This window comes from Anopheles cruzii, chromosome 3, assembly GCF_943734635.1.
Source record: "Anopheles cruzii chromosome 3, idAnoCruzAS_RS32_06, whole genome shotgun sequence".
Lineage (NCBI taxonomy): Eukaryota > Metazoa > Arthropoda > Insecta > Diptera > Culicidae > Anopheles > Anopheles cruzii.
Genome location: NC_069145.1, coordinates 51,335,538 through 51,361,781, shown reverse-complemented (window position 1 = coordinate 51,361,781; position 26,244 = coordinate 51,335,538). Strand labels below are relative to the sequence as shown.

The 26,244-nt window shown below is 41.4% G+C and overlaps 2 protein-coding genes and 1 pseudogene across 2 annotated transcripts in view; 2 read left to right on the top strand and 1 right to left on the bottom strand.

The window, feature by feature from the left end:
* Nucleotides 1–1,252, top strand: part of LOC128270555 (probable glutamine--tRNA ligase) — a 3,415-nt gene extending 2,163 nt beyond the window's left edge. The window contains exons 2-4 of the mRNA XM_053007966.1: nucleotides 141–419; nucleotides 988–1,069; nucleotides 1,140–1,252. Of these exons, the coding sequence (XP_052863926.1) occupies nucleotides 141–419; nucleotides 988–1,069; nucleotides 1,140–1,252 (474 nt within the window). The remainder of the gene's footprint in view (nucleotides 1–140; nucleotides 420–987; nucleotides 1,070–1,139) is intronic.
* Nucleotides 1,253–2,002: 750 nt separating this feature from the next.
* LOC128274882 (probable glutamine--tRNA ligase) lies at nucleotides 2,003–4,635 on the top strand. Its single transcript, XM_053013221.1, has 2 exons — nucleotides 2,003–3,568; nucleotides 3,648–4,635. The coding sequence occupies exons 1-2, from the start codon at nucleotides 2,038–2,040 to the stop codon at nucleotides 4,460–4,462; spliced, it is 2,346 nt and encodes a 781-aa protein (XP_052869181.1). The 5' UTR covers nucleotides 2,003–2,037; the 3' UTR covers nucleotides 4,463–4,635.
* Nucleotides 4,636–4,695: 60 nt separating this feature from the next.
* Nucleotides 4,696–25,304, bottom strand: LOC128270554 (protein unc-79 homolog; annotated as a pseudogene).
* Between the last annotated feature and the right edge of the window lie 940 nt (nucleotides 25,305–26,244).

Sequence of the window (26,244 nt, the reverse complement as noted above, 5' to 3'; positions counted from 1 at the left end):
ATTTTAAACGGGGCGTCATGAACGTCCCGGAACCCACTACGTTTCCACTGATACGATTTCCAATCCCAATCCGGGTAGAAGGAATAGAGTCCTTAGAACGTATCATTCATGCTGCAGAACCTGCAACGTCCTTACAACAGTTCGAGGACGGAGCGGAAGAGCCCGAAGAGTCCATGCAAGAGGACGACGATGACGTTGAGGACGGAGCGGTAGATTGCAACGCCGATAACGTTGAGGAAGAGCCCGAAGACATGCAAGAGGACGACGATAACGTTGAGGAAGAGTTGTTCCCAGTGCTACCGATCGACTGCGAGGATCAACTAAAGGTCCTCGAAGCAGCGACGAAGACAAATGGTCAAATTTTTACAAAAATAGTGAACACTATTCCTATCTCTGGCGACGATGCAAAGATGACCACTGTATTGAAATGCATTTTCACCAAACATTTTTTTCGAAAATGTACCTGGGGCCAACCAAAACCACCTCAAAGACCTACAGTACTCAAACAATATAAACACGCAGTTGAAGCAATTTACAGAGTGGTCGAAATTTTTTGCGGGCCAATAACTAAAAAACAATTTGAGGCTAAACTGCAACAACGGTTAAAAGACGAAGCGCGCACACCTCGTCGTCGTAAGACGCCCCAGTTACCCCACAATTGTGGGGTAACTTAAGGACCTAAGGACCTTAAGAACTTAAGGACCTGTCCTTAAGGACCTACCTCGTAGCGTAGAATGGAGCATGGGGCATTTAGTGGCCAGAATTCAGCAGGTAAGTCGAACGTTCGTGTATGGAGGATGTTTGCTAACAAAAGTTAAGTTCCCACTTCTTAGCTTTACCCAGATACGTTTGTGTACAACTTCGAGCGCTTCGGCGGTTGGTCTAGTTTGGAAAAAGCATGGCACCAGGTGCTGGAAGCGAATAGCAACCTTCAGGCGGTGTGTGCCCTCCACCCGGACGGAATCAACATGATTGGTTATTCCCAAGGTGGCCTTCTTGGTCGAGCAGTACTCCAAACGTACCCAAACCACTGCGTCCGGACGTTCACCGCAGGGTGGTCAATTCGGAGGTAAGTCGCCTTGAGGGAATTCTTTTCGCTGGTTCCCCAATTAATTCTTTCATCTACTTCGCGTTTACAGACGACTTTCTGCACCTTATCTTCCCTTCGCTGGTGGCCAAAACAGCGTACCAACTTTTTTATACGTACATCGCGGCACACGTCCGTTGCGAACTACTGGAACGATCCGCATAACCAGGATCTATTCGAGGAGTACAGCATTTTCAACAATCGACTGCCGTCGACCGTTACGTTACGTTACGTTACTGCGCTGCCACACGGTGCATAACAACAGATATAACAGCCTCATATAACAATTTTGACAGTACAGCGACCAGGCGTCAAAAGCGTTGTGGCTCAGCAGACCCTATAACACGACGTTATACAGGGCACATACCAGATTTGAGACTATGTTATGTGTTACGTGTTATAGTTATACACCGTGTGGCAGCGCAGTAACGCTTACATAAAGGTTACGTTACGAATGCTTTTAACTTTTTTTTATTTATTGATATTTTTTATTGTCTTTTAATTACTTCCCAGCTTATCATCAATCTGTTATTGGTATAATATTATACATACTTTGAGCGTTAAGCTTCATTCGGCATTGTTGGAATTGATGTCTGATTTTTTGGAGGTGATTGAAGTTTATCTGAAAGTATTAATTTACAAAAGGTTGTATTATCGCCCGTTTGAGGTATATCTTGGCCTATTTTTTGTCCAAAAGCTTTACTAAGGTTAATAAATCTGTAACTAGAAAGGTTAAAGAAAAGATGTCGCTGTATGTTGAAATAATTCAACGTAAGCTTTTCGATTGTAAACATAGATACGCTTGTAATTAGAACAAACTGCCCGCGCGTGTCTCATATTAGGTTCTCTATTACGAACGTCATCGACAGGAACTGCTTCTCTGCTTTTTTCTGTGCCGGTGTTTTGGAGTAAAGAGCTGAACTTGGTGCAAACTCAACAAACTAATCACGATGGAACATCTGCAAGCTCTCGGATTAAGTGATCAAAAAATCAAGGACACACTGAAAAACGCATCGCTGACGGGAACGATTTCTCGAGCCTTCTCCTATTTGCCAAGCAATGTGGAATTGAGTGCGTCGCAGAAGTCACTGCTATTTCAGATGTGCTCAAAACTTAAACCTCAAAGTGCCCATTTCCTGGAGATGTTGGTGCGTAAAATCCACACGGGCGCTCTGGACACCAGCCTCCGGGTCGACACGGCGCTCGAGTATGTTCTAACCAACGTGGCAAAGACTGCTTTCGACGAGGCAGCATTCGATAAGGCCTGTGGAGTAGGGGTTGTGGTGACACCGGAAGAAGTGGAATGCGCGGTGGAAAAGACGATAGCAAAACACCGACAAGATATTGTAGCGAATCGTTACGGATTCAACGTGGGCAAACTTCTGACCGAGATTCGTTCCTTATTACCATGGGTAGACGGAAAAGCACTGAAGTGTGAAGTGGACGTGCAAATGTTCGATTTGCTTGGTCCAAAGACTGAGGCCGATAATGCACAAGGGAAGAAGAAACGAGAAAAGCCGGGTTCGGCCGAAGATGCCTCTAAAATAGTTGCCAGCAAGTTGCCTGAACAATTGAAAGCAACCAGCAGCGCTCAACATGAAGAACGACCGTTCGATGGACCACGAACGATGGTCGATCTGATGCGGAAGGTCGACTTCCATCGACCAGGGGAAAATTTCAAAACAGACGGCTATGTCGTTACATCGGACACGGAGCGGTTGTTGAAAGAGCATGTCCAGCGAACTGGAGGCAAAGTTCGAACTCGTTTCCCGCCAGAGCCCAACGGTATTCTGCACATTGGCCATGCAAAGGCGATCAACATAAACTTCGCGTTCGCCGCCGCAAATGACGGCGTGTGCTTCTTGCGTTACGATGATACCAATCCAGAAAAAGAGGAAGAAAAATTTGTTCGTGGCATTCGAGATATCGTAGAATGGCTTGGTTACAGCCCATTCAAGGTGACCTATTCGTCTGACTACTTCCAGCAGCTGTATGAATTTGCAATACAGCTTATTAGCAAGAATTTAGCATACGTTTGTCACCAAACTGCCGAGCAAATGAAAGGCTTCACGACTGAGGTATCGAAGTGGCGTGATCGTCCGATTGCTGAAAACTTGGCCCTGTTCGAAGACATGAAAAACGGCAAAATTGATGAAGGTGCCGCTACATTGCGCATGAAAATTACGCTGGAGGAAGGCAAAATGGATCCGGTGGCTTACCGGATCAAATTCATACCCCATCACCGTACCGGCACGCAGTGGTGCATCTATCCAACGTACGATTACACGCACTGTTTGTGCGACAGCCTGGAAGACATTACACATTCGCTGTGCACGAAGGAGTTCCAATCTCGCCGCTCTTCGTATTACTGGCTCTGCAATGCGCTCAACATTTACTGCCCAGTACAGTGGGAGTACGCACGATTGAACGTCAACTACACCGTCGTGTCGAAGCGCAAGATCAACAAGCTTATCACTGAAAGTAGGTCGCAGGTAGCATTTAAGATCATAGCAGAACACAAAAGTAATAGCAAGGTTTTCCTCAATTTTTTTTTATGCAGATATCGTCAACGATTGGGATGATCCGAGATTGTTTACCCTGTCGGCGCTCCGTCGTAAAGGATATCCTGCCGAAGCAATTAATAATTTTTGTGCTCAAATGGGAATAACCGGAGCCCAAACATCCATTGATCCGTCCGCTCTGGAAGCTGCCGTCCGTGACGTTCTTAATGTCACTGCTCGACGCACGATGGCTGTGCTGTATCCACTCAAGATAACCATAGAAAACTACCCGCACAACGGTCCCACACGATTGACCGTAGCCGATTTTCCCAATTGTCCCGAAAAGGGCTCACATGAAGTTTGGTTCGATCGAGTTGTCTACATTGAACAGTCTGACTTTGCCGAGCAAGCCGACAAGTCATTCCGACGCCTAACGCCTGGCCAAACGGTGGGACTCAAATACGCTGGACTAATGTTGAATGTAGAGAAAATAATTCGAGACGCAAAAACAGCCTCCGTAGAGTTGGTGTGTCGGAGCGAACCGTGCACAGCAACGAACAAACCGAAAGCGTACATCCATTGGGTTTCCAAGCCCGTGCAGACGGAGGTACGGCTGTACGAGAAGCTGTTCCGTCACAAAAACCCGGAGGATACCGGTGATGTTCCAGGTGGATTTATAAGCGACTGTGCGCCGAACACAATGCGCTCGACTTGCGCCTATGTCGATGAGCATCTAATCGGTAGCCAAATTTACGAAAAGTTTCAATTTGAACGAGTCGGCTTCTTCTCTGTCGATCCGGACACTGCCGATTCCGGCCAGCTTGTGTTTAATCGTACAGTCATGCTGAAAGAAGATTCAGGCAAAAATAATTAACGATCCGTTAACGGTCGTTAAATAAAACTTGTCACATGTGCTCGGTGTGATTAAATGTCGATGTCGTACACCACACTGAAAGTCACCAGCAAATAGTTACTGCAATCATGCTGTGTAGCTTCGTGCGTGATTGGTTATAGCGCCTTAAACAATATAACAATAAAATTCGAACATCAAGGACCTGTGTTCCATTCAACAATCGTACTATAATATTTATTACCGTTTATCGCCGTGTTTCTTCTCAAATTCAGAAGGTTTTCCTACAATCAGACTTGTAGTTCTGATTACATATTTCTAAGGTCGTTCAGTATCGTTTACATATTCTAAATTTGAAACTATTCAGTGTACAGTATTCTTGGAATTGCTGAGTTATGTGTCGTTGAAACGTGATTCTTATCAGTAATACAGATCGATAATCTCGTGCGCATTTGCGGCGAGTAGCAGAAAATCAAAAACTTTGTTTATATAGAATAGAATTGTGTTGCAGTGGATGATTGTAGCTCGATCTGGCCCATCTTGAATTGCAAACGTTGTAACCACTTCAGCAGAGCCTCTGATGCGTGAAAATCCTGCTCTTCGAGGTTGGGCACTGCGTCACGACAGTTCTGCAATCGCACGTGCAGTGTTCCAGAGAGTTGTGTATTAGACGAAAGCACCGGTGTCCATAGAGGTAATAACTTGGCCAGTATTGTAGATCTTGTCTCTTTTAGAGATTCTAGAAGTCCCAAAAAATGAAGATTCACACTTTCTGAAAGCTAAAGAGAAAACAGTTTTACCCATACCGTGCTGAAATGACATCATTTTACCCATACCGTGCTGGAATGGTTCGACTTAAACGAAATAGCTTGGTGTCCTCTTTTCGTCGTGTTCGAACCTCTTACCTTCGAGTGAGACACCAACTGCAGAATACACGGCGTAACTTTGGCCCAAAAACTCGAACAGTACACTCAGAGTTGTGTTGTACGTCTCGGATGAAATGGCTGCCAGGCTTTGCTACCTGCTCCAGACTATACTGTCCACAGTTGGCACAATGTGAACGCATGGAATAAGGACGACATGTGCAGAACGGATGTTTTCGACTGCTCTGCGAATCCTGCAAATATCACTTGCACGTGATCCGCTATGTGACAGCTGGCTTCCTGGGGCACGGGTTGTATTATGAGGGTGCAGTTTTCGTAGATGCGCCTGGTGTGGAGCTGCCGTTCCAATGCCCATCTTGCGCACTACTAATGCTGTATGGGTAAGTGATCCCATAAGTAGCCACGATAGTAACCTCATATGACCAACACATTCTGTAAATTCTTTCGGTCTGGAAAGTAAAAAAGGATGTCAATAAAACAGTACTGGTTTTGCTTTTGCTTCAAACAGTACCCTTGCTGCAATGATGACGGCGCGTTGTTCAGCCAAGGAAGATATTTGGAAACCGTTCGACTATCTTTGAATTTCCTCGTGACATCTCTAACGCAAGATACTGTGCTATGGCTCCTTTTAGCACGCCACCAATTGTATCCTCACATAATCCGGGGCCCGTGCCAGATGCTTTAAGATTCTAAAAAAATGAAAAGACCACTGGCATGTAATGCGAACACACACCTCGGAATCGTCGTCAGTAGTAGGAGCTTACCTTTATTTTGCTCAGTGTGTGGAAATCGGCCAAAAATTCCAGTATATCGTTCAAGTAAGGTTGTCGCATGCAGTCGGTTATGTTACAGTTGATGTGCACGTACGATTCTCCCATGGACATTTCACCGCTAATACAGGGCGGCAGAATACCTCCGGCGTCTTGCAGCAGGAAGCCAACCAACAGCAACAGGTTGACGTCGGGTACGTTGATTTGAATTTTAGTGCCTGTACCAGATCGAATACTATCTGGCGACCCAGGTACAGCTTGTCGCGTTCCTTTGTGAATGCCCGTCCACTGAGGTTACAAATTTCGACCAGTGTCTTATGCGTCAATCGTAAGTTCTGTATCGCGTAGCTTATTATCTTAGAAAACGGTTCTAAAATAGTCTGTGTAGTGGAAAAGCAAACAGAGTATCGAAATAGACACGCTTCAAAGTTCCAAATAATCTGTTCAACTGTAGCCCCGATTTTTAATGTGATAACGTCATTCAATTCTTATCAGAATGTAGAATTTGGAGTGTGCCATAACTAAACCTCAGCATTCAACCATCAGGACAGCCATAACTTATGCGCTAAGCTAACTTTAACTTGCAGCCAAGCACGCAACAGTAAAGTACGTGGTTTGTTCAAAAAGTATCGCGACTTTTCAATTTCCGCGGGCTACGTATATCCGATTTCCGATGTTTTTGTGGCGTTGGATTGCTACACATGTCAGTGATTTTTTGGTGAAAAGTTGAAAATTTTTGAAAAATCAGTCAATTTTTGACAATTTTTTTAGTGTGCACGTGTCTTGGCCCATCGTCGATTTTTGTCTCTTCCAAAAAATGGATGGCAAAGAATCTTTATCAAATTTTGTGAAAAACGAAATTAAGTAGCTCGGACGCAATCGAAATGTTGATGTGGCTTATGGTGAAGCTTTTAAGACCAAAAGCATTGCTTATCGGTGTTTCAAATTTTTCTCAGTAGGCCGAGAAGATGTGAACGTCGAAAAGCCTACTTTGATCGATTGCGAACAGTTTTGCTTGCAGTTTTCTTCGATTGCAGGGTCGTGTTTCATCACGAGTTGTTGCCAAAGGGTAGAACGGTCAATAAGGAATATTACCTAAAAATTATGTGCAATTTGCGCGAAGCAATCCACCACAAACGTCTGGATTTGTGGAAAAACAAAAATTGGCTTTTGCGACACTGCTAACACATCGTTGTTTCTGCGCGAATTTTTGGCCAAAACAACTCTCTAGTGATGCCAAAGCCACTTTATTCCCCAGATCTGGCCCCCTGTGACTTTTTCTGTTTTTTTCTGTTTCCAAAACTTAAATTACCGCTTCGTGGTCAATTAGAGTTTTGGCGTACACAAAAATCGACGATGAGTCAAAACACGCCCAAGCAAAACAGCTGTCCAAAATTTACTGATTACTCAAAATGGCCGAAATTTCTACCATAAGTCACTGACAAGTGTAGCAACCTAACGCCACAAAAACTTTGAAAATCGGATATACGTAGTCCGCGGAAATTGAAAAGTCGCGATACTTTTTGAACAAACCTCGTAGAGTAGAACACAATAAAGAAAGCTTTGGCCTGTGTTCGTTTGAATCAGAACACCTTAACCCTGATCCGTTGAATGCTGCGTTGTGATGATGATGTTAGGCGTCAAGTGTGTGTCATATCGGGTGTCGGTGTAACAGTATACTAAACGCGTTGTTGTGCTTTACCTTAGACAGTTGCGGCACCTTCAGCAAGCATACTATGATTTCCAGCAAGTGCTCTGTTCCAGTCATGCTGGGAAGTATTAAAATAACGCGACGGAACAGACTGTCAAGACTTTGTACTACCGGGGACCACACACTACCGGCAATACAGTCTACCGGTACGCACTGAAGATATTCGGCCAAGTTGCGGAAAATCACCGGCATCAGATCAACCGGGAGTGTTTTCTTGGCATTGAGCGTTTCTGCCAACATCTGTATGGGACTTGTGGGGTTTAGTTCCGAGAAATCATTTAAACTGTTTGACACACTTCGATAGAATCGCTTGCGAGTAATCTCTAGAAAAGAAATGGACGCATTTCTAGTAAAGATAATGTAGATATTGCAAAAAAAAATCATTCCACCGCCTTACCGTCTTTTTGGCTCAGGAATACTTGATAGAACACCCCGTTCGGTGCGAGCTGATGCAACACACATCGAATAAATTGGTGTGCAACGGACTGTGAGCCTCCTGGTAGGTGAGTTAAATTTTCACAACGCCACGGGAACGTGGGATGCAACGAAATCCTGCCAGGTATATGTTAAGGGAGTGTGTTAGAAATGTTGAACGAAAAATGACATATTTTTTGTGATAAGCCAGATTAGCGGCAATCCAGGGCAAAGGTTCGAGATCGGGCAGACAAGGCAATTTTAAAGGGATTCGTTCTGATGTACAATTTCGTAACATGGTGCAGAAATCAGTAAATAACCTTGAGACGATGGCCAAAATATCCGGCAAGAACGGTGCTCCGAGCGATGGTTCTCGATGGATAAAGGTGCCCAGTACGATCAGCATAATTCCTGTTTCTTCGTCTGTGTATTGCTCCTTAATTGCACCACATTCTGAGCAACGTTCACAGATACACTCATCTCCAATACGAAGACTGCTCTGTAGGACCATAGAAAAAACAGGGGCATAATGTTAAACTTCAATTAAAACAATACACATGTTTTGCTAGTTTGATGACAAACATTTTGTGGCGTTACTTTTTTATACTTTTCGATAAACTACAGACGAACCAAATTTTATTTTGGATCGTAGCACATCAAATAAGTTTTGAAAATTTCGATTTTAAAGATCTGCCTCACTGTGGTGGCCCAGACGGATTTCGACACCCAGAAGTCACCTCGAGAACGGTGACTACAGCAGCTGAAACGCGCTTGCAATTTTACTCTCGTTGGAGAACGACTGTCTTAGAATAAGGTGGGCCGATTACTGAATTAGAGTGACTTGCAGACTGTCACAAGACTTTACTTTATACCTTTATACTTATTATATACTTCGTTTGCTACCCTATCAGGGTAGCAAGAATAGCACCGGACACACGGAATGTCGTAATGTCGAATAAGTAAGTAAGTAGTAGATTTGATTTACCGATTTCTCCGGACATGAAGAACTTTCTGGATCGTCAATATCCGATTCCACTTTTGCTTCAGGTGGCCATGACCCGGCGTACTTGACACGAGCGTCCTTGTGAGAGACTCCTGCCATTTTCGTACTGTGCGTTTGTTTAGAGGCTTCTTTTGCTTCCATTCGCTTGTTCTTAGATTTTTCAGCTTTTTCACAGTCTGTCGTTTGCGTTGACAATAGAGTGTTACCAAACCCGTCGCTATCACGCCCGGTAATGTCGTTTCCATCATTGTCGAGGTTTTGTGGCGGAGACTCCAGGGCAGACTGTTTAGTCAGTTTTCTTGGTGATGCCGTCGATGCTTCTCGTGCATGGAGGTCGCCCGGGATCTGCAGAAAGTCAGCAGGGAGCGCATAAATATTGGTATTATAAATAAGCCAAAGACAAAATACTTACATTTGACTGTGCATCGGTTGTACCATTTGAAAGAACTGGCACATCCGATAAGCCTAGTCCTTCTCGTACCGTCTCCACTATGGCGTTCATATTCTCGCTAGCACATTGCCCGATAGGTAACAGCCGTTCAAGGGTAGGTAGTGGCAGCTGGTGAAGGTATGTTGTAGGTAAAGCGGTTGACAGCGCGCCTTTCCCTTCGAGCAGCAACTTCGATGATCCGAAGAGTGCGGGCATTTTGTCTAAAGACTGTACCTTGTATTCATGACCGGAATCGGACGCAAATGAAGAGCTTGCCTGGCATTGGTCATTGTTGTCACACGGAGGCTTGCATCTGTTCAACGATCCCAGTGCTGGTTGAACCACCTGATTTGTGGACTGCCTTGGCTCGGTTGTGCATGCCGCTTTCTTGTCAGCACTCTGTTCATCTGTGTAGGAACCAAAGGTATGCCGTATTAAGTTTTTCTTTTTCGTACACAAGAAAAAGTACAAATTGTAGCCAAGAATAAAGATCAGAGGCTAGAAACTTTCATAGTCATTTAGAGGAGACTAGAAAAAAAAAATCATGTACTAAAATTTGAAAAATCAACCCGTTCCGTTCTTCTAAGATTAAAAAAATTGGTCGATTCTCAATTGTAACTTCATGCAAAGCAACACTTGAGACAACATATCAAGATCAAGTACATACCAAGATAGTCTTGACGCACCAATCTACAATCGTTAATGTTCTAGCATATAACCCAAACCAATCGTCAATACAGCTCAGTCTCGATAGAAACAAAGCTAAAACAATTCTTACCAACTGTTGGCCCGTAAACCAGAAGAGCCTCGAGTTCTGTCCAAGGAGCTTTGATGGTTTTAGTTACTTTGATCTTCTCAACATTTTTTTTTCTCATAACATAACTGTAATTCCTATCGTATGGACTGGCTTTATTTATTATTCATTTATTATTATTAGAACGGAAAGAGCCGTGTTAAGCATCAATCTAAACCTAAAGCAGTCAATTTGATGCACTGTCAGGGTTCGAACTGACGTCTTTCGCCTTAATATCGATTGATTGATGATTAATCGGCGCAGTGCAGACGGATGATCTACGAACTTGATGCTTTATTTAATGTAACGTAATTTAAGACAAAAAAACTAAAATTTCGTCACAACGGGGTTTATATATAAACATAAAAATTTGTAACAATACGCCTCCATTTATAGAGTAGTCAGTAAAGCTCCTCGATGACACGCAGCTTGCCTGGGCGTAACAAAAGGGTTGGCGTTGGTTATAAACCTCGCGCGTAAACCCCTAACCCCCCAACGTTACGGTAACATAACATAGATTAACATTGTCTCAGTTGCAGGACAATAATCTGAAAACTATTCTATTGCTTGCTTACCTTGTATTGAGCACGATTCCAAGGATTTTAAAGCAATTTCCTTCGTTACATTCGATCCACTACTGCTGCCGGTGCTCTGCGTAACGACGATCGCTTTTTGCACATTGGCAAATGGATTTAGTACGGCTTGCGCTTTAGGTTGGCCGAGCATAGACGAAGTAACCATCATTCGCACACCCTCCTGTACGGAACACTTCTGTGAGTTTAGCTGAAATGCCGAAGCCATTCTAAAGATGTTACTGCTTATCTTTTCCTGCTTTTCTGCCTTTTCCGGTACCGTTACCCGTTTGTCATTTTCAATTTTTCTGTCGGTCGGTGTCTCGGTTTGATCGGACGACGCTTGATGGTTTTTTTTCGATGTACCCATTTGGTGAGCTCCTTGTTGCGACACGGTCGTTACGGTGGCCAATTTTGCCGGCGGCGGCAGGTTTGTGCGGCTTTCGTTTGTTAAACGCCCAATCGTTTTGCACGCTGTATCGTGTTTCAGTGCGTTCGAATCGTCTTCGTTGCTAGCGGTGTCCTCAAGCGATCCCTTTTCAACGAAAAATAAAAAGTTTGATTATCATGTAAGGTTACGTTCATTTGTAAACTATTACTGCATCGAACTATAAGTTCTAGTGCGAAAGAGGATGGACGTTAAAGAACCCAGACAGTTCATTGGTGCTCTAGCGACATGTCCTCCTCAACATTCAAAGCATGGTTTTAAATTTCTTCAACTCAATCGAACCCCCAGAACTGAGTTGAAATGGATAGGAAAAAATAACTCTAGGTAAGTGAGATTTAATATAATTGTAATATAGCATTTTGTAGTATAATTTAGTCCAGGTTTATTTCACAGGTAGTCCATTTATACTCAATCCACTCGAACATAACCAGCAAAACTTTAAATTGAATTTTCCTAAACTTTTTCAGGACTAGGTTAGGACTTTACTTTTCGATTTTCCTTGCCGGTTATAATCTTTATGGGGAACTGGGAAAAATGCCCAGAAATCTACCGAAGAACGACCGTGCATGGGATCGAACAAAATTTAAACAAGATAAAGAAAGTTTACTTTGAGTTGAAGTGGAATGGATTAATAAATTAAATTCATATAAACCTAAATAAAAACATATTATAGAATTTGGATTTAATGAAGTAGAGTCAAAGTAAGTCAAATCAGATGCTTATTACAAAATCTTAAAATCTTAGTAGAATATCCCTCTGTAGGGAATTTCTAATTTTACCATAAAAATCTCTGATTCGACTTAAACTAGACCTTACTGGTATCGATCTCAATAGGCTAGTCTCTTTAAAAAAAAAATAGTTAAGATAATAAGTTTATTACATTTATTATCACTATATTATAAACCTATATAAACCTAAATTAAAACATATTAAATGATTTGGATTTGATGAAGTGGAGGCAGAGTAGGTCAAATCAGATATTTTTGTTTTGTTTTTAAATTCACCACAAAATATCTGATTCGTATTAAACTAGACCCCACTGGAATCGATCCAAATAGACTATTAAGATAGAAATAAGTTAGATAGATAGTAGTAGTTAGCCTAGTATATAAAAGAGATGAATGTTAGGCCATTACGGCTCAAAGTTTCTATAATTCATTAAACAAACAAACATTCAAAGCATGGTGTTAACAACACATGGCAATTTACATCATACACACATTGCGTACCTGGACACTGCTCTCCTGCAGGGTGCTGTCCGACACGTCACTTTCAGGTATGACGACCAATTCCGATTCAGTATCGTCTCCATCGAAACTGGCATCAGGATGTTTGCGCGGGCCTTTGGATCCTTTCATACGCGACGATCGGCTGCGCGAGGTATCATCGCCACCGTACAGGCCAAGAGTTGCGGGCTGCAGGGGACTGTGCGGAGGGCTGTCATTCAAGCGCCTGTCGTCGAGCTCCGAAGTGGCACCGAGGGATGGCTGACTTTGATTGCGCAACCGGGTCGCCGAATAGTCCATTATAATGGTTGTTGGTATACGGCGACACTTGTGGAACTGCGCGTCGAGCGAGTTAATAACAAGTCGAATCATGTTCTGCACTTGGTCCGTCATCGACGCCTGCTTGTATTGGTATTTGTACAGTATGACCAGCAGCGCCATCAACCAGTTCCGACGCACGTGAGGCTCCAGATACCATATGGAGAAGTTGTACGTCGCCACACTGTGGTGATTTTCGGTCCCGGGTCCCAGCTGCAGGAAAGCACTGTTCGCCTGATTCGGTGCGTACAGCAACAGCTGGATGACTGTCGGCAGGAGCATCCAGCCCATTTGATGGTTTTGGTCCAGCACCTGCGGCAGATTGGCCATAAATGCATTGAAAACAGACGAGCTGCGAAGCCGGTTCGGGGCACAGTGAAAGAACTTCTCCCCTTGATTGTAACCTAGCAGCAAATACAGGTGTCGGAGCACAATCGACTGAATTTTAAACAGTGGTTTCTCATCCGTAGGATAAGCCTACGGAACCATGGTGAACGGTCCAGAAGTACCCAGAAGGAAGAGCGTAGAATGAGAAACGGGTAAGTAAAGAGCGCAAAAAAGGGTACGAAATAATGTGAAAGGCTTGAGAAAAAGGACGATGTACGGTGGACGAGAGATGCGAACGCCGCCGCCGCTTACCAGATCCGGTCGCGACATGAACTGCATCAGAAGAAAGATGAGCAGGTGGATGGTTTCCCTGTCTGCCTCTTCCAAATCGATCACGCGGTACAGGCTACCCATATGAAAATCATCGTTTTGGCCACTGATCGAATGAACGTGTCCATCTACAACCAAAGTACGACGAGATATACGAAAATTGAGATGTAGAGAGCGATACATTGATACAAAGAGAGAGAGAGAGACAGAGAAAAGGAAAGATAGAAAGAGAGATCAAAGGAAACAGCACAGGAGACAGCATGAAAAAAGGGGAAAACACATTTCGTTTATCTCCACTTCCGGCATTAAAAAACAGAGCGACACACACACACGGTAAGCGGCAGGTTATGTGCCGTGTCTGCTCACTTACCCAAACCAAATCGAGAGCTCTTTCGCTTCAGTATCGGCGCAGACACTTGTCGATTGTAGACCTTTTCTTTCTCTGAAACAGAACACAAATTATATACATATAGACACTCATTACGTCGATCAGAAGCTTAACTATTGCGGAGCTTGCGGAAACTAGAGGAACGGAACAGACCGCAGGACGCTCACATGTTTCATAGGATACGTACCAACTTTCGACTCCTGGCGTGGTATGATTGTGGCTGGAGCAGACATTGTACGCTTGTATGGCCACTTTGCGCCGAAAGATGCGCTCAACGTCTTCGACATACTTCCGCTCGTGTCTGATTGGCTTAATGCTTCCCGGGCTTTGTTGATCTTAGTTGACAGGATCTCACTGCCGTTTTCACTATTACGCAGATCGCGTAGATAAGAAATGTCGCCGGCACGCTCCAGATTGATTTGGGCTTCGACAAACAGTGTGTCAAAGCGGTTGAGGAAAAAGTCCCAAGTCAGAACCTTACGATCAGAGAGTGAATTGTGTAGCTGATAGATTGACTGCAATACCACCGGTCGGTCGATGATGAATTTATCAAACTGGCTCTCCAGGCAGTAAAGAAGTGCCTGAATAGCATAGTCGTGGATCGTGCCAAGGTAAAGGGTAGCACGCTGCGCCACGTGCACATTTAAATCATCACAAGCCGCGACCAGATGGCAGAAGGCAGTTGCCAGCGATGTTTGAAGGCTCACTTCCGCCCGGAGCGGCGTGGTGTCCATGAAGCGCGTGATTACTGTACAAAACATCAACACGCAAAAAATTATTTATTATATTGAGTATATAGTCACTGCGGGAAACTCAAATTTTACGTACCCGTTACACGTTCTACAGCTTCGAACCGAACTCTCCAATCGGCATCTTGAAACGCTTCTTGCACTACTTTCCAAAACACATCAGATCCCAGGGGCAGTGTGCAGGCATGAAGCAGTATTGGTACTGTGGCCTGGCAAATGTGTGATTGCGCTGCGGTGCAAAGTTTCCATAAACTGCAAAATTACACAAAAAATAACACAATAACCCTTCAAATGACGTACACCAATTTTTCAATGAATAGCAGCTCATCCAGCGCTTCGCGGGCATTACATTCATTTTTACAAGCAACTTAAAAACAGACGCGGATTGGTGATAAATACAAAATCAAACAGCAATCTCTAAAAATCCAAATTTAAACATTTTTCCAATAAACTATAAAAAAGAACCAAAAGTCACTAAAAATTGTGTTTTCGAGACCCTTCTTAAACAGAAAAAAAATTTGCACTTACTTTTTGATAAGCATGTTTTCCTGACACCAGATGAAGAAACCACGGTTATCTCGAGCTGCCTTCACAAATGCATCGCCATGCAGAACCATGACATTCAAACACTGCAACACATAGTAAAGGATGTCTGCTTTGTCAATGTTGGGAATTTCTTTCAGTAGCTGATAGATAAATTGCAATGACTGGGGCAGTGTATCGATCGAAAACTTAAACTTTCCCACTGATGTGTGCCAAAACTCTTCATTGGCTTCGAACGGGTGAGAATTTTCGAAATTTTCCGAGTCCAATCCATCTGCTTCGGAACTGCTTTCGCCGATAACGGTCGGTTTTGCAATCTGAACAGTCGCGGTGGCTATTTAACAAATTAAAAAATATACGATGTATTCATAATGTATCAATCTTATGTAATGTTCTTAATCAATATAAAGTATTTTATTTAAAAAGAATTGTATTTAAAAATTGTACATCAAATGCATTGCATTGCGGAATTGTAACAACAAACAAATGCAAAACAGTGAACAGAAAAACCGTTACCCGGTAAATGAAAAAATGTTATGCTTTCGTCATTTCAATGCTAAACAAAACATGGTTTAATAAGTGTAATCGAAAATCACAGTTGAAAAGGAAGTGAAAATACTTACCAACATCCGCGTCTGATAACGTGACAGATCGTGCCACGGCCGGTACTACTCTCTCCGAAGGCATGATGGCAGCCAAATCCAGTTGCTCTGAAACAGTTTCCACTGTAGCAGTCATGATCTGTAATGATTGATTATTATGATATTACGATGTGCGGAATGTGATGCGAGAGTCAGCGTCTTTATTATGTGACTTTACATACTCAGCAAACATCAAGTAAGGACATATTGTGTTCAAAATAGGCACTTATTTATTTCCGTTCTAAGACGTAGTTCTTAGAATAGCGTTTAGACCGTTGTTTTAAAACAATGGTCCAATTCAATGAACTTCGTACATCAAAAAGTAATCCGTAACATTTATGATGTTAATGTGAGTTGGAAGGGTAAAACCAAATCAATTAGAATATTGAAACGTACAGTAAGTAAATTAAAGTAAATGTACAAAAACAAAAAATATAAAATAACGTAATATTAATAATATATAATAATAGAAAAATGACTGAATTTCTAAACAAAACGTATTATGCTCTAGTGGAAGAATTATAAATCAAATCTTAGTTGCAAAAAGAGTATTCATTCAATCCGTTTGTAGTAGATAATAAAACCATAATTTGATTGGCGACACTTAAACACACCAACATTAATTCAGATAGGAGCACGAATCAGCACACACGCGAGGACGAAGAAAAATCAGCTCACACACACAGTAATCAAATAGACAGTCAAGTACATAAAGAAAAATTTGCAAAAATCGATCAAAAACTAATCCGAACATAAAGGATTAAGGATTAGTATGTGAAATGTTTTTAAGTTTCCTCAAACTGGGAAAACTGAAAAAAGTAATATTTGCAAGTCGTTGGATGATATGCATACAAAAAGAATCTTTTCACAGAACAGAATAGAATCAGAAGTAGAAGAAGTCGTATACAATCACAACCAGAATCGTACTCATAGTTTAATATTTGTAAGACAGATTCGAAAGTAAGAAGTAAACTGCATAACTGAAAGAAAGAAAGTAAACTGCATACTGAAAATTTACCAAATTATTAATCAATCAATTAGGAAATAATCAATTATTCAAAATGTTTTCTACATTTGAATCATCCCTTTCCCTTTCAATACGAATCTTAGAGAAGGCTTTCAAACGTCTTTATATAGGACTGCGTAAGTTTTGTGTACAATACTCACGAATTGTTTTTCAAAGTTACTTGTGTTTCTTTTAACATTTACTTAGGTGTGTGTGTAGAACTTAAAAACCTCGCATTATGTAAGTAATAAAGGGTACCTAGGTTTGATGTGTCCTTAGGTTTGAAATACATTAAAAGGTAGAAAGACAATTAATATTATACATACAGAACAAACATGCGGCATATGTACACCAACTAATACACCACCAACCGAGTGAGGTTCCGGTTGTGGAACTGCTACCGGCACTGGACCTAAGGAAGAAAGTAGTAGTTATGCATGCATCACAAGAGTTATAATTTGGAATAATTGAGAAAGGTAAAGAGTAAGAGCAATGGAAAGCAGGAAGACAACAAACACAGAGAAAGAGAGAAAAATAAAGAAATAATGAGATTAATACAAACAGAGAGAAATAAAGAGGGATAGAGGAAGAAAAGGAGATAGAGAGAGAGAGAGAAAGAGAGAGATAGAGGAAGAAATAGAAAGAGAAAAAAAGAGAAAGAGAGAGAGAAAGAGAGAGAGAGAGAGAGAGAGAGAGAAAAAGAGAGAGAGAGAGAGAGAGAATAATATTAGAAGTGATCTTATTGAATGATTTTGTTTTCATGTCCTGCAAGAAATTGTGTGCGCGATAAGCAAATGTAGCAGAATTTCACTTTGATTAGCATTATAATGATAATAACGGATTCGTAGGCTGATTTACATGCATCTTTTGGTATATAACTACGGAAAAAACGTGGCAACAAAGTAACATTCATATTTTCATTCATGTTAATTGCGTCGCTCTTGGTTTGTGATAGGACGAAGAAAATAACAATTTTCAAATAATGAAAACGTACATACATTATGAATTAACGAGTTTGCCTCACTCATACCATTGATTTAAAATCTCCAACATAAAAAAAAACATATAATATAAATATAATAAACAATAAAAAAAAAAGATAATTATCCTTGCCATTGCCTATGGTTTATGGTTTAGTTGAAAGTGGATAGATTACACACATATCCACGATTGAAACGTACACCATATTCACGATACAATGTTCGATGATAAACTGAGTGAGTGTGCAACTTAGAGCTAAATGATGAAAATAATTTTAAAAAATCTGTATGATTTTGTATGACTCTTATGCAGAAATAATGCAATAATTGTTTAACGAACTAACGGTTCACAACTTCAATTACTACTCAAAATGCTCAACATTACAAAAAGCCTGAATTTACTGGGTTTACTGCTTCCTACATTCTTTAGATGAAATACAAATAAAATCATCTGTTAAACAAAATAATCACAAATCGCACTTGCACAATATTTATGATATAATTGTTGTAGATTCAAACACGCTCATTAAAACATTTTATTTTAGTGAAGCGTTAACATTTTAGTAAAACATATATAAAAGAAGTACAACCTTTTTTGACTTAACCTACATAAATAAAAATGCATACGTAAATGCTAGACGATAGAAAACATTCACCTGCCATGATTATGACTTTTCCGGCATCGTCAAGAATAGAAGGCATGACTTATATTTTTCGTTTTTTGTTTGTTTTTTTTTTGTATTGGTATTGAAGTATATTGTTCGGTTGAATGATTTTCCGTTTTTTTTGTTTTAATGTTCTCAGAGGGTGATGATTTGTTGTTTTTGTTTTTGTTTATTGGTATAAGGTATCGTATATTATTGTGTTACAGTTGTGCAGATGTATAATAAAATGAAAAGAGACACATATACACATACATTAGGAATGAGTGAACGATACGCGAATTATTTAATCTGAATGGAAAAACTCGAACACAAATCATCACGACGATCGTATGCCACCCTGTGTTTTGGCATAGTCTAGATTAGGAAACTTCAATAAAAGTCTTCTCTATGCTATGAAGCACAATGGATTTCAGGAAACGAGCAGAGCATGGAAACGTCGCCAAATGCTGAAAGCAGCAATTATCCTGCGAAAGTGTTTTGATGCTCAAGGTGCTTACTTTGAAGACTGTTAAAGTTTTCTACTGATAGCTCCTGTAATGCTTTTTGTGGATCTCGTTCCACTTCTTATGAGGCAAATCAGTTTTTCTCTTTTGCCGATGCACTTCCACTGTCAAGCAAGAGCAAAAGTGCAAAAGTTTCATTACAATAGTAACAAATAAGAACACTCCAACAAGTCTAACAAATAGAAATACAAGACATTTTATCATTTCGCGCGATAACAAAAATAATATGAACAAGTTTATATACTTTGACATCGTAATTGGAATGTTGTCATTATTTTTTTCATAAAATGTTTCAAAAGAAACGGCACCAGGGCAAATTTTGAAGATTCATGTGTTATCATGTTATCATGCGCAGAATTGTATTGTTACCTCATATCATATCGAGTGATTAATTGAAGTTAATCACTTCCCATGTCAACATTCTTACACCAACAGTCTGACTAGCTAGAAAACGCTAGCTCTTAGTTGTGAAAAAAAAAATATTACAATATAGCAACTGCAGATTGCGGAATACATTTCAATTCTACGCCAATGCTTTAAATTTCCCTTAATAAATCCCGTTAACACTTTCTTCATCAACTATCATTATCAATTGAACGGTTTGGACAATGTTATGCAATTAAAAAATCAAATCTTCGTTGGAGTAGAAATAAAGTATGAAGTCTTCGCTGAAAACCAAGAAAACCTATACTAAAAATGTAACGGTAAACGGAAAACAATCATCTTGGTTCGATGTGGTGCTTACCTAATGGTCCAAGCGGTATGTGTAGCGGTGCCATAGAAAGCGATATATCGCGCTCGTTAGGTTTCACTTCCTTCTCGAGCTCCGGCGGGCTTTTTCGAGTTTTCTCATCGTCCATGGTGGTTTGCAGTGGCGGCTAGATTTTGGTTACGAAAATTATCACTTTTATTCTGCATGGCAACTTTCGTGTTCTTGCTTACATCTGGTGGGTTCACAGGATAGATCGGAGCCAAATACTGCACTAACTTGGTTGACAGCTGGTGCCACATTACAGATGTTTCGCAATACGCACAATCCTGCCACGAAGAAATCAAAATAACTGCCCGGTAACCATACCTTCTCCGCCATCTCTTTTGCATACCATCTGTCGGCAATAATGGTTGCCCATTCCGACGTTGGCTGCTGTCACCATACACTTCAGAAGGCGGCACACATTCTCGGCGACGGTTGTGTAAATGCCCGAATGCATCTCTATTTCTTGTAGTTCCATCTGAGAAAGAATTAAGGGAAACGCATGGCTTATTAAACTTGAGCAAATTCCCGTGTTTTAGAGCCCTAGTCATTGCTCATGCCGACCACACATACCTGGCGTAATAGAATGTCTAACATAAGCACGCAACAGGTGAGATTGTGTTCAGCATCAGAGGAAAATTCCATGCACTTGCTGATCGGAACTTCGTCGTCTGACATGGCTGAAGTGTTGCCAGACTCATCCTCAACAACTGGTGCTAAGCCCGAGAACGTAATAGAGTGATATTTGTTAGGTCCAAAATTATGGTACTAGTGGACCGTCCGATTCTCGAACAAAACCAATACTTACATATGGAGCTCCTTCTTGGTGGTTGCAGATCTCGCTCCTTGGAAAGTTTCAACCCAGCGGTAAGAATTTCACTGTTAGCTCCCGTACCACCAGTACCAGTTCCTCCGTTCCCAACATTTAATCCCGATCGAGTGACATCTTTGGCTTTGTTGATTTCGGCCTGAACCCCGTGTTTCATGATTCGCACTCCGTCGCCGAACATTGCGAACAGTTGGGGAAGAGGAATGACGATTTCCAGCTTTGTCAAATTTTGTAACCAATAAAGCGCCTGTTGCTGCACTTTGGCAGTCGTTTTCTCGAAGCGTATTGCCACGAAGTTATACATCGATTTGGCGTCCAAACCGAGCGGCGACATTTCTGCGTCTAGAATTTTGTTCAGCACAATCTTCAACTCGGACAACTCTTTCTCGGGTACGTCGTTTGTAATGGCTTCCATCCAGTGGGGCATCACGGTGTCCCATATTTCTTGCGTAATAATTTCGTACGGTATCAAGCATATCAGGCGCTGCAGACCCTCCTTCAAGTGCGACGTGCGCGACGCCAACGAATCCCAGTGCCCACCAACGCGCGAATATTCGGGCGGATGCGGTAACAGACAATCAATGAACTCCTTGTAGTGGCTAATGCGGACTTCCTTCAGCCAGCTACAGATGTGATCCTGCTTCAATTTCTCCAACGTACTCTCGGTTTGCCCGTCGTACGAGTATGCGGTCACGTGAAACCAGTGGAACAGCATCGACAGCAACCGGCCCAGAATCTCGACAGGTGTGTCGACAGTTGGTGTGCACCGTCCGACCAGCAACCAGATGCCGTACCGCCCCAATAACTGTCGCTCTTCGAGTGTGAGTAAGTCCACCGACACTTCGCCGGCGTTGGTTACGTTTGATTTCGGGTCTTGAGGGGCCATATCCTTGCGAAAGTCCACATTCAAGGGCTTCGCTTCGCGAAGTAGACTGATTACTGATTCCACCAGATACGTTTGCATTTCAGCATCCATCATCATCATCGGCGGCAGGCTGCGATGTACGATGTGATCGATGCCACGGCGGCTGTTGTGACGGTTACCATGGCATTGCATGCAGTATCGTATCGGATGATTGCCGTTGTAACTGGCACATTCAGTCGAAAAGCATATAGAAACCGCCGACTTTTCGTGGGAACGACAGTTCTAGGGAAGAGGCAAGGTTGAATACGAGTGATATAACTGAAAACATGCATGCGGTGATGGCATCTCAGGCTATAACCGCTACAAGTGAGATTCGAAGATAAACCTGTTCCTATGAACAATAAACACTGCCCCATGAAACGTAACTATGAGGTCATTATTTGAACAATCAAGTTGTACAAATAAAGATGCGAATAGGAAACAAATTATGGTATGTCCTAATGAAAAAAAATTAACAGCAGCATTAACATTATAAAAATTAATGATAAATGAAGCAGTTTTCAATCACCATAGCCCAATCATCTCGTGAGTAAAGTTAATTGATTGATTAAAATGTTCATGGTTCCTTTCTCTTCCGAAGTAAAACCGGTGACAGTAGTTCCGGAAGGGGCCGGATGGAGAACCAAGTGAGGGGTTTAGTGGTTAGGACCTCGGCAGCGAGGGTGAGTCCCAAACGCGTGCATAAATGCATTCTCTTACTTGCAAAAATATATATAAAAAAAAAAAATTGTTCCTTTCAAATTTCTCAAATAATCAAATCGCGTCATAAACAAGGCCTGGTCCGTTCTTGTGAAATTTAAAAAAAACGTAGCGTAAGTTTGCGGAATCTGCGTATTACGTACCTTGTTCTCACAAACCATCGAAACCTGTTGCATAGGGTGCAGAATGTCGCCAAACATTAGATTTCGATGGTCGCGATGGATCTCGTTGGCGCACTCGATGCAAAGGTAGAGTGGAGGGGGTGCATCCGATGCATATAGTATGCTGATACAATGATCGTAACACACCTTCACTGCCTCCGCGTTTCCAGCATTCGGACATGATTCACGTTGGCATACGAACGGCACCAGATCATTGGTGAACTTACACAGCAAACCCTTGCGATCGAACAGGTTTGGATCGAAGGCTGGCCAGTAGTAGAACAGGAGTTTGGCGGCTGAGGCGCGCGACAACGAGGTGCCGTAGGAAATATTGCACAGCATGTCCTTAGCGACGTTGTGCTTCAGGCGCATCAGGCACTCCAACAGCTGGCAATGATGTGCCGGATTGGTCGAATACTGGAACACCAGCATAATGACGGCCGAGACTGACTGACACGCATGACATTCGTGATCGTCGTCACTTTGCCGTGCTTCACGTGGCCGGGAAGATGCAGAGAGAAAATAATAGATCTTTTATGATCTTTTCATATACAATACACAATAATATACTTGTATACAGCGGACTTAGTAGATTTCGATAGATGTGGCAACGGAAACATTAAACGCGTAACTAAATTCTAATCGATCAATAAGCAACTTATAAATTAAAAGCGAACGAAAAGCTTGTCGTTTATTCTATTGTACATGCGAATGTTTCCCAAAACATTTTGCTGCTCGTTGATGCACGACGAAACGAAATGAAATTGTTACAGCAAAACCTACATTTTACTATCGTCTTCCTATAAAACCCAAATGTACTTGTTTCAGTACCAGCCTTTACTTTTTTTGCAAAACACTTCCTTTGTTTTTGTTGTTTCAAGTTAACCTAGAGAATGGCCGAAAGTACCTCGCTTACCAACTTTTTCAGATTGTTCGTGTTTGTTTCAATTGTTGACTGTTTCCGCAGTGTGATAACAACCTAACAGTGACACTGCGCTCAGCGGAAACAACTTCCTTTTCTCAAGAATGTTCATACAAAAAACTTCTTACAACATGTCGCAAGTAAAAATGCTGACCAAACGACCCGGCAAGCTGGTAAAATAAATTACTTACATATGCATGTAAAAAAGCATTTAAAAATACGAACAAAACTAAGATAATAAAGCTTCTCGTATAAAACAAAAATGATAAAAAACGAAAAAGCTTGGAAACTGTTTCATTAAGAACTTCCGAAATACAAACAACAGGCGAGTGGCACACGAGTTACTTACTGATTGTGAACGGTAGAATATAATAGCAAAGATAGTTTATGATCTCCTGGTGAAGTGAAGCTGGTAGAACAGAAATACTTGATGCCGTCAAATAGGGTAAGTTGTCGATGAGATCACGGTCGAGAAAGGGTAGTATGCAACCTAAACATTGCAGAAACGCTTTGCCAAACAGATTAAGTCCGGACTGGATGTTGGACGCAACGTCGAGCAGCATCGTGAGTGCATTGTACAGATTTTGGTACTCAAGATTCGGATAGCTCGACATACGCACTTGATCCAGTGACGGATCTTTAATCATTTCTAATGGAGAACATGGCACGTCTTTCAGCAAAGCTAATATGAAAAATGAAACAATATCGCCAGTGGTGCCCAATTAGTTCACGTCGTTGTTAAACAATTCATTGATATATTGTTAGATCGATTTAATTGTAAATGTGCTTATACACTTGATACACGAAAGTTTCCAATGTTCGGATGGTGCTAGTTTTAATTGCCATTATTCCTGTCGCTGCTAAATAAATACATTATGCAAGTTGGAACGGATAACCACGAAAAACAAATTAGTAAACGTTTTACTATCGAACATCTTAACATGAAGACATTTAAGAAGTTTTAGGAAACGCTTTTAGAAATGTAACCTGGCACACAGTTATTACGATTGGCTTTTTTTTATTGTAGTCCATCTTATTTATTTTATTGTTTCTTTTCCTAGGTTAATGGATCACGAGTGAGAAAATGTTTCCTTAATTATCTTGAAAAAGTTTCAATTTCCGGACAAAAAAGTATTTTATGATAATTAAAAATTTATTTGAAGAACAAGTCAAGTGTTCAACACTGGCCATAGAGGGAAGAAATGTCTTATAATGTTTTGTAGTTTCTACACATAAAGTATTTAACTACTCCAAACAATCGAACATCGTAGAGACGCGATATTGAAATATTGCAAATAAAACAAGTATTCTCTTGGAATTCATTCAATGCAATTTATGTATTTTTTGAATATTGTAAAGTGTAAAAAATAGATGAATGTAACTAAACCTAAATACTTACTTAAAAGAGTTTGTGAAAAGTATTTTATAGTGTTGGCTACATCCGATCCAGTTGGAGCCGGTATTTGGTTGCTCAGAAGGCGCACGTGATACTCGTGTAGACAGCGCAGCTTAGCTTGAACTTGAATTTTGATAACAACAAGCAACGCCAAAACAAACGACATTAAACAGTAGCTATTATTTGCTGATGCACTCACTGGAAAGCTACTTTTCGGGCGGGTTTTCTCATAATTTTTTCTCCTTCACCCACACTCACGTTGTTTTCCAAAACTCTCATCCACCCACGCACACACACATTCACTCTCAAATTTTCTCATCCAGCTGAATTCGCATTCCCATACACCACCGATATACTAAACTGAGGCCAAGCGAAAGAGTAGAGACTTTCCAACATTTCCTCACTGTTCTTTCCGTATACTCACAAGCAGCTCCTCGTGTGCCCATATTGATTAGTTGAATTCTGAAACTGCCCGTCATTTAGATGAACTTTATGCGATTTTCACTGGAGTAGTTTTTTGGATCATGTGTACGTTATGCGCTAATCAGCATCAGCAGCAGCAACTTTGCAACAACATCACCACTTAACGTCGCATTAACGCCATAATCTAAAGTGAATTTTTCGTTCTATCATGAAGATTTGGATAGTAATACTCTACACTCAACTAAAAACACACATTTTCTCGTCTAAAAATAGCTAATACACCACTCTTCCTAAGACGTCTTCATGTTACGCAAGAGGAATCCGGTTTCCTTCTGGCTCCAATGAAATTGCTTTATTTTTTTCCGCTTTGATTTGTTTTTACACTATGCTCCCGACCTCGTTGGTAGTTGAAGATATACTGAACAAATCGTTACTTTAGCAACCAACATTCCATCTGTTGGTTGAGTACCCCTTCCAATCGGGCATGCGTAGTGCTTAGCACTGGAAGAGATCGGCTCGCAATCGACTACACTGAAATGCTCTCCACAGCACGGTCAACGCGGTGCAGTTTTCAATTATGTTATCAACTGGAAGAAGCGAGAAGGTTGTAGCGAGATGTAACAGGTTGTTGCATTCGGGAAATGATACTATGGATGTGGATTTATGTTTAATAATATATCACAATTGTAGAATCTCGTGCTGGTGAATAGTGACACTCCCCACACACGCCGGTAAACTGGCGAAAGAGGCGCTGCGGAGCCTGGCGAGCTGGAAGCGCTTCCCGCGGAAGTCTACAGCTTGATTCTTGCCGTTATCAGCAGTTCTATTATTTTTATAATTTAAAATAGCACGTAAAGGTGCACAGAAAATTTAAACAGAAACTGTTTATTCGTGCTGTAATGTGTTCGTTGTTTCATCGACTAATACGGTAATAACGGTATGGTAATGTTCCTGCCATCGATTTAAGACAGTAGAGCAGCAGACTATCTCTGAAAA

Coding starts and splice junctions, on each gene's coding strand:
- LOC128274882 (XM_053013221.1), top strand. CDS start 2,038: ATGGAACATCTGCAAGCTCTCGGATTAAGTGATCAAAAAATCAAGGAC. Junction 3,569..3,647: donor CAACAAGCTTATCACTGAAA/GTAGGTCGCAGG, acceptor TTTTTTATGCAG/ATATCGTCAACGATTGGGAT.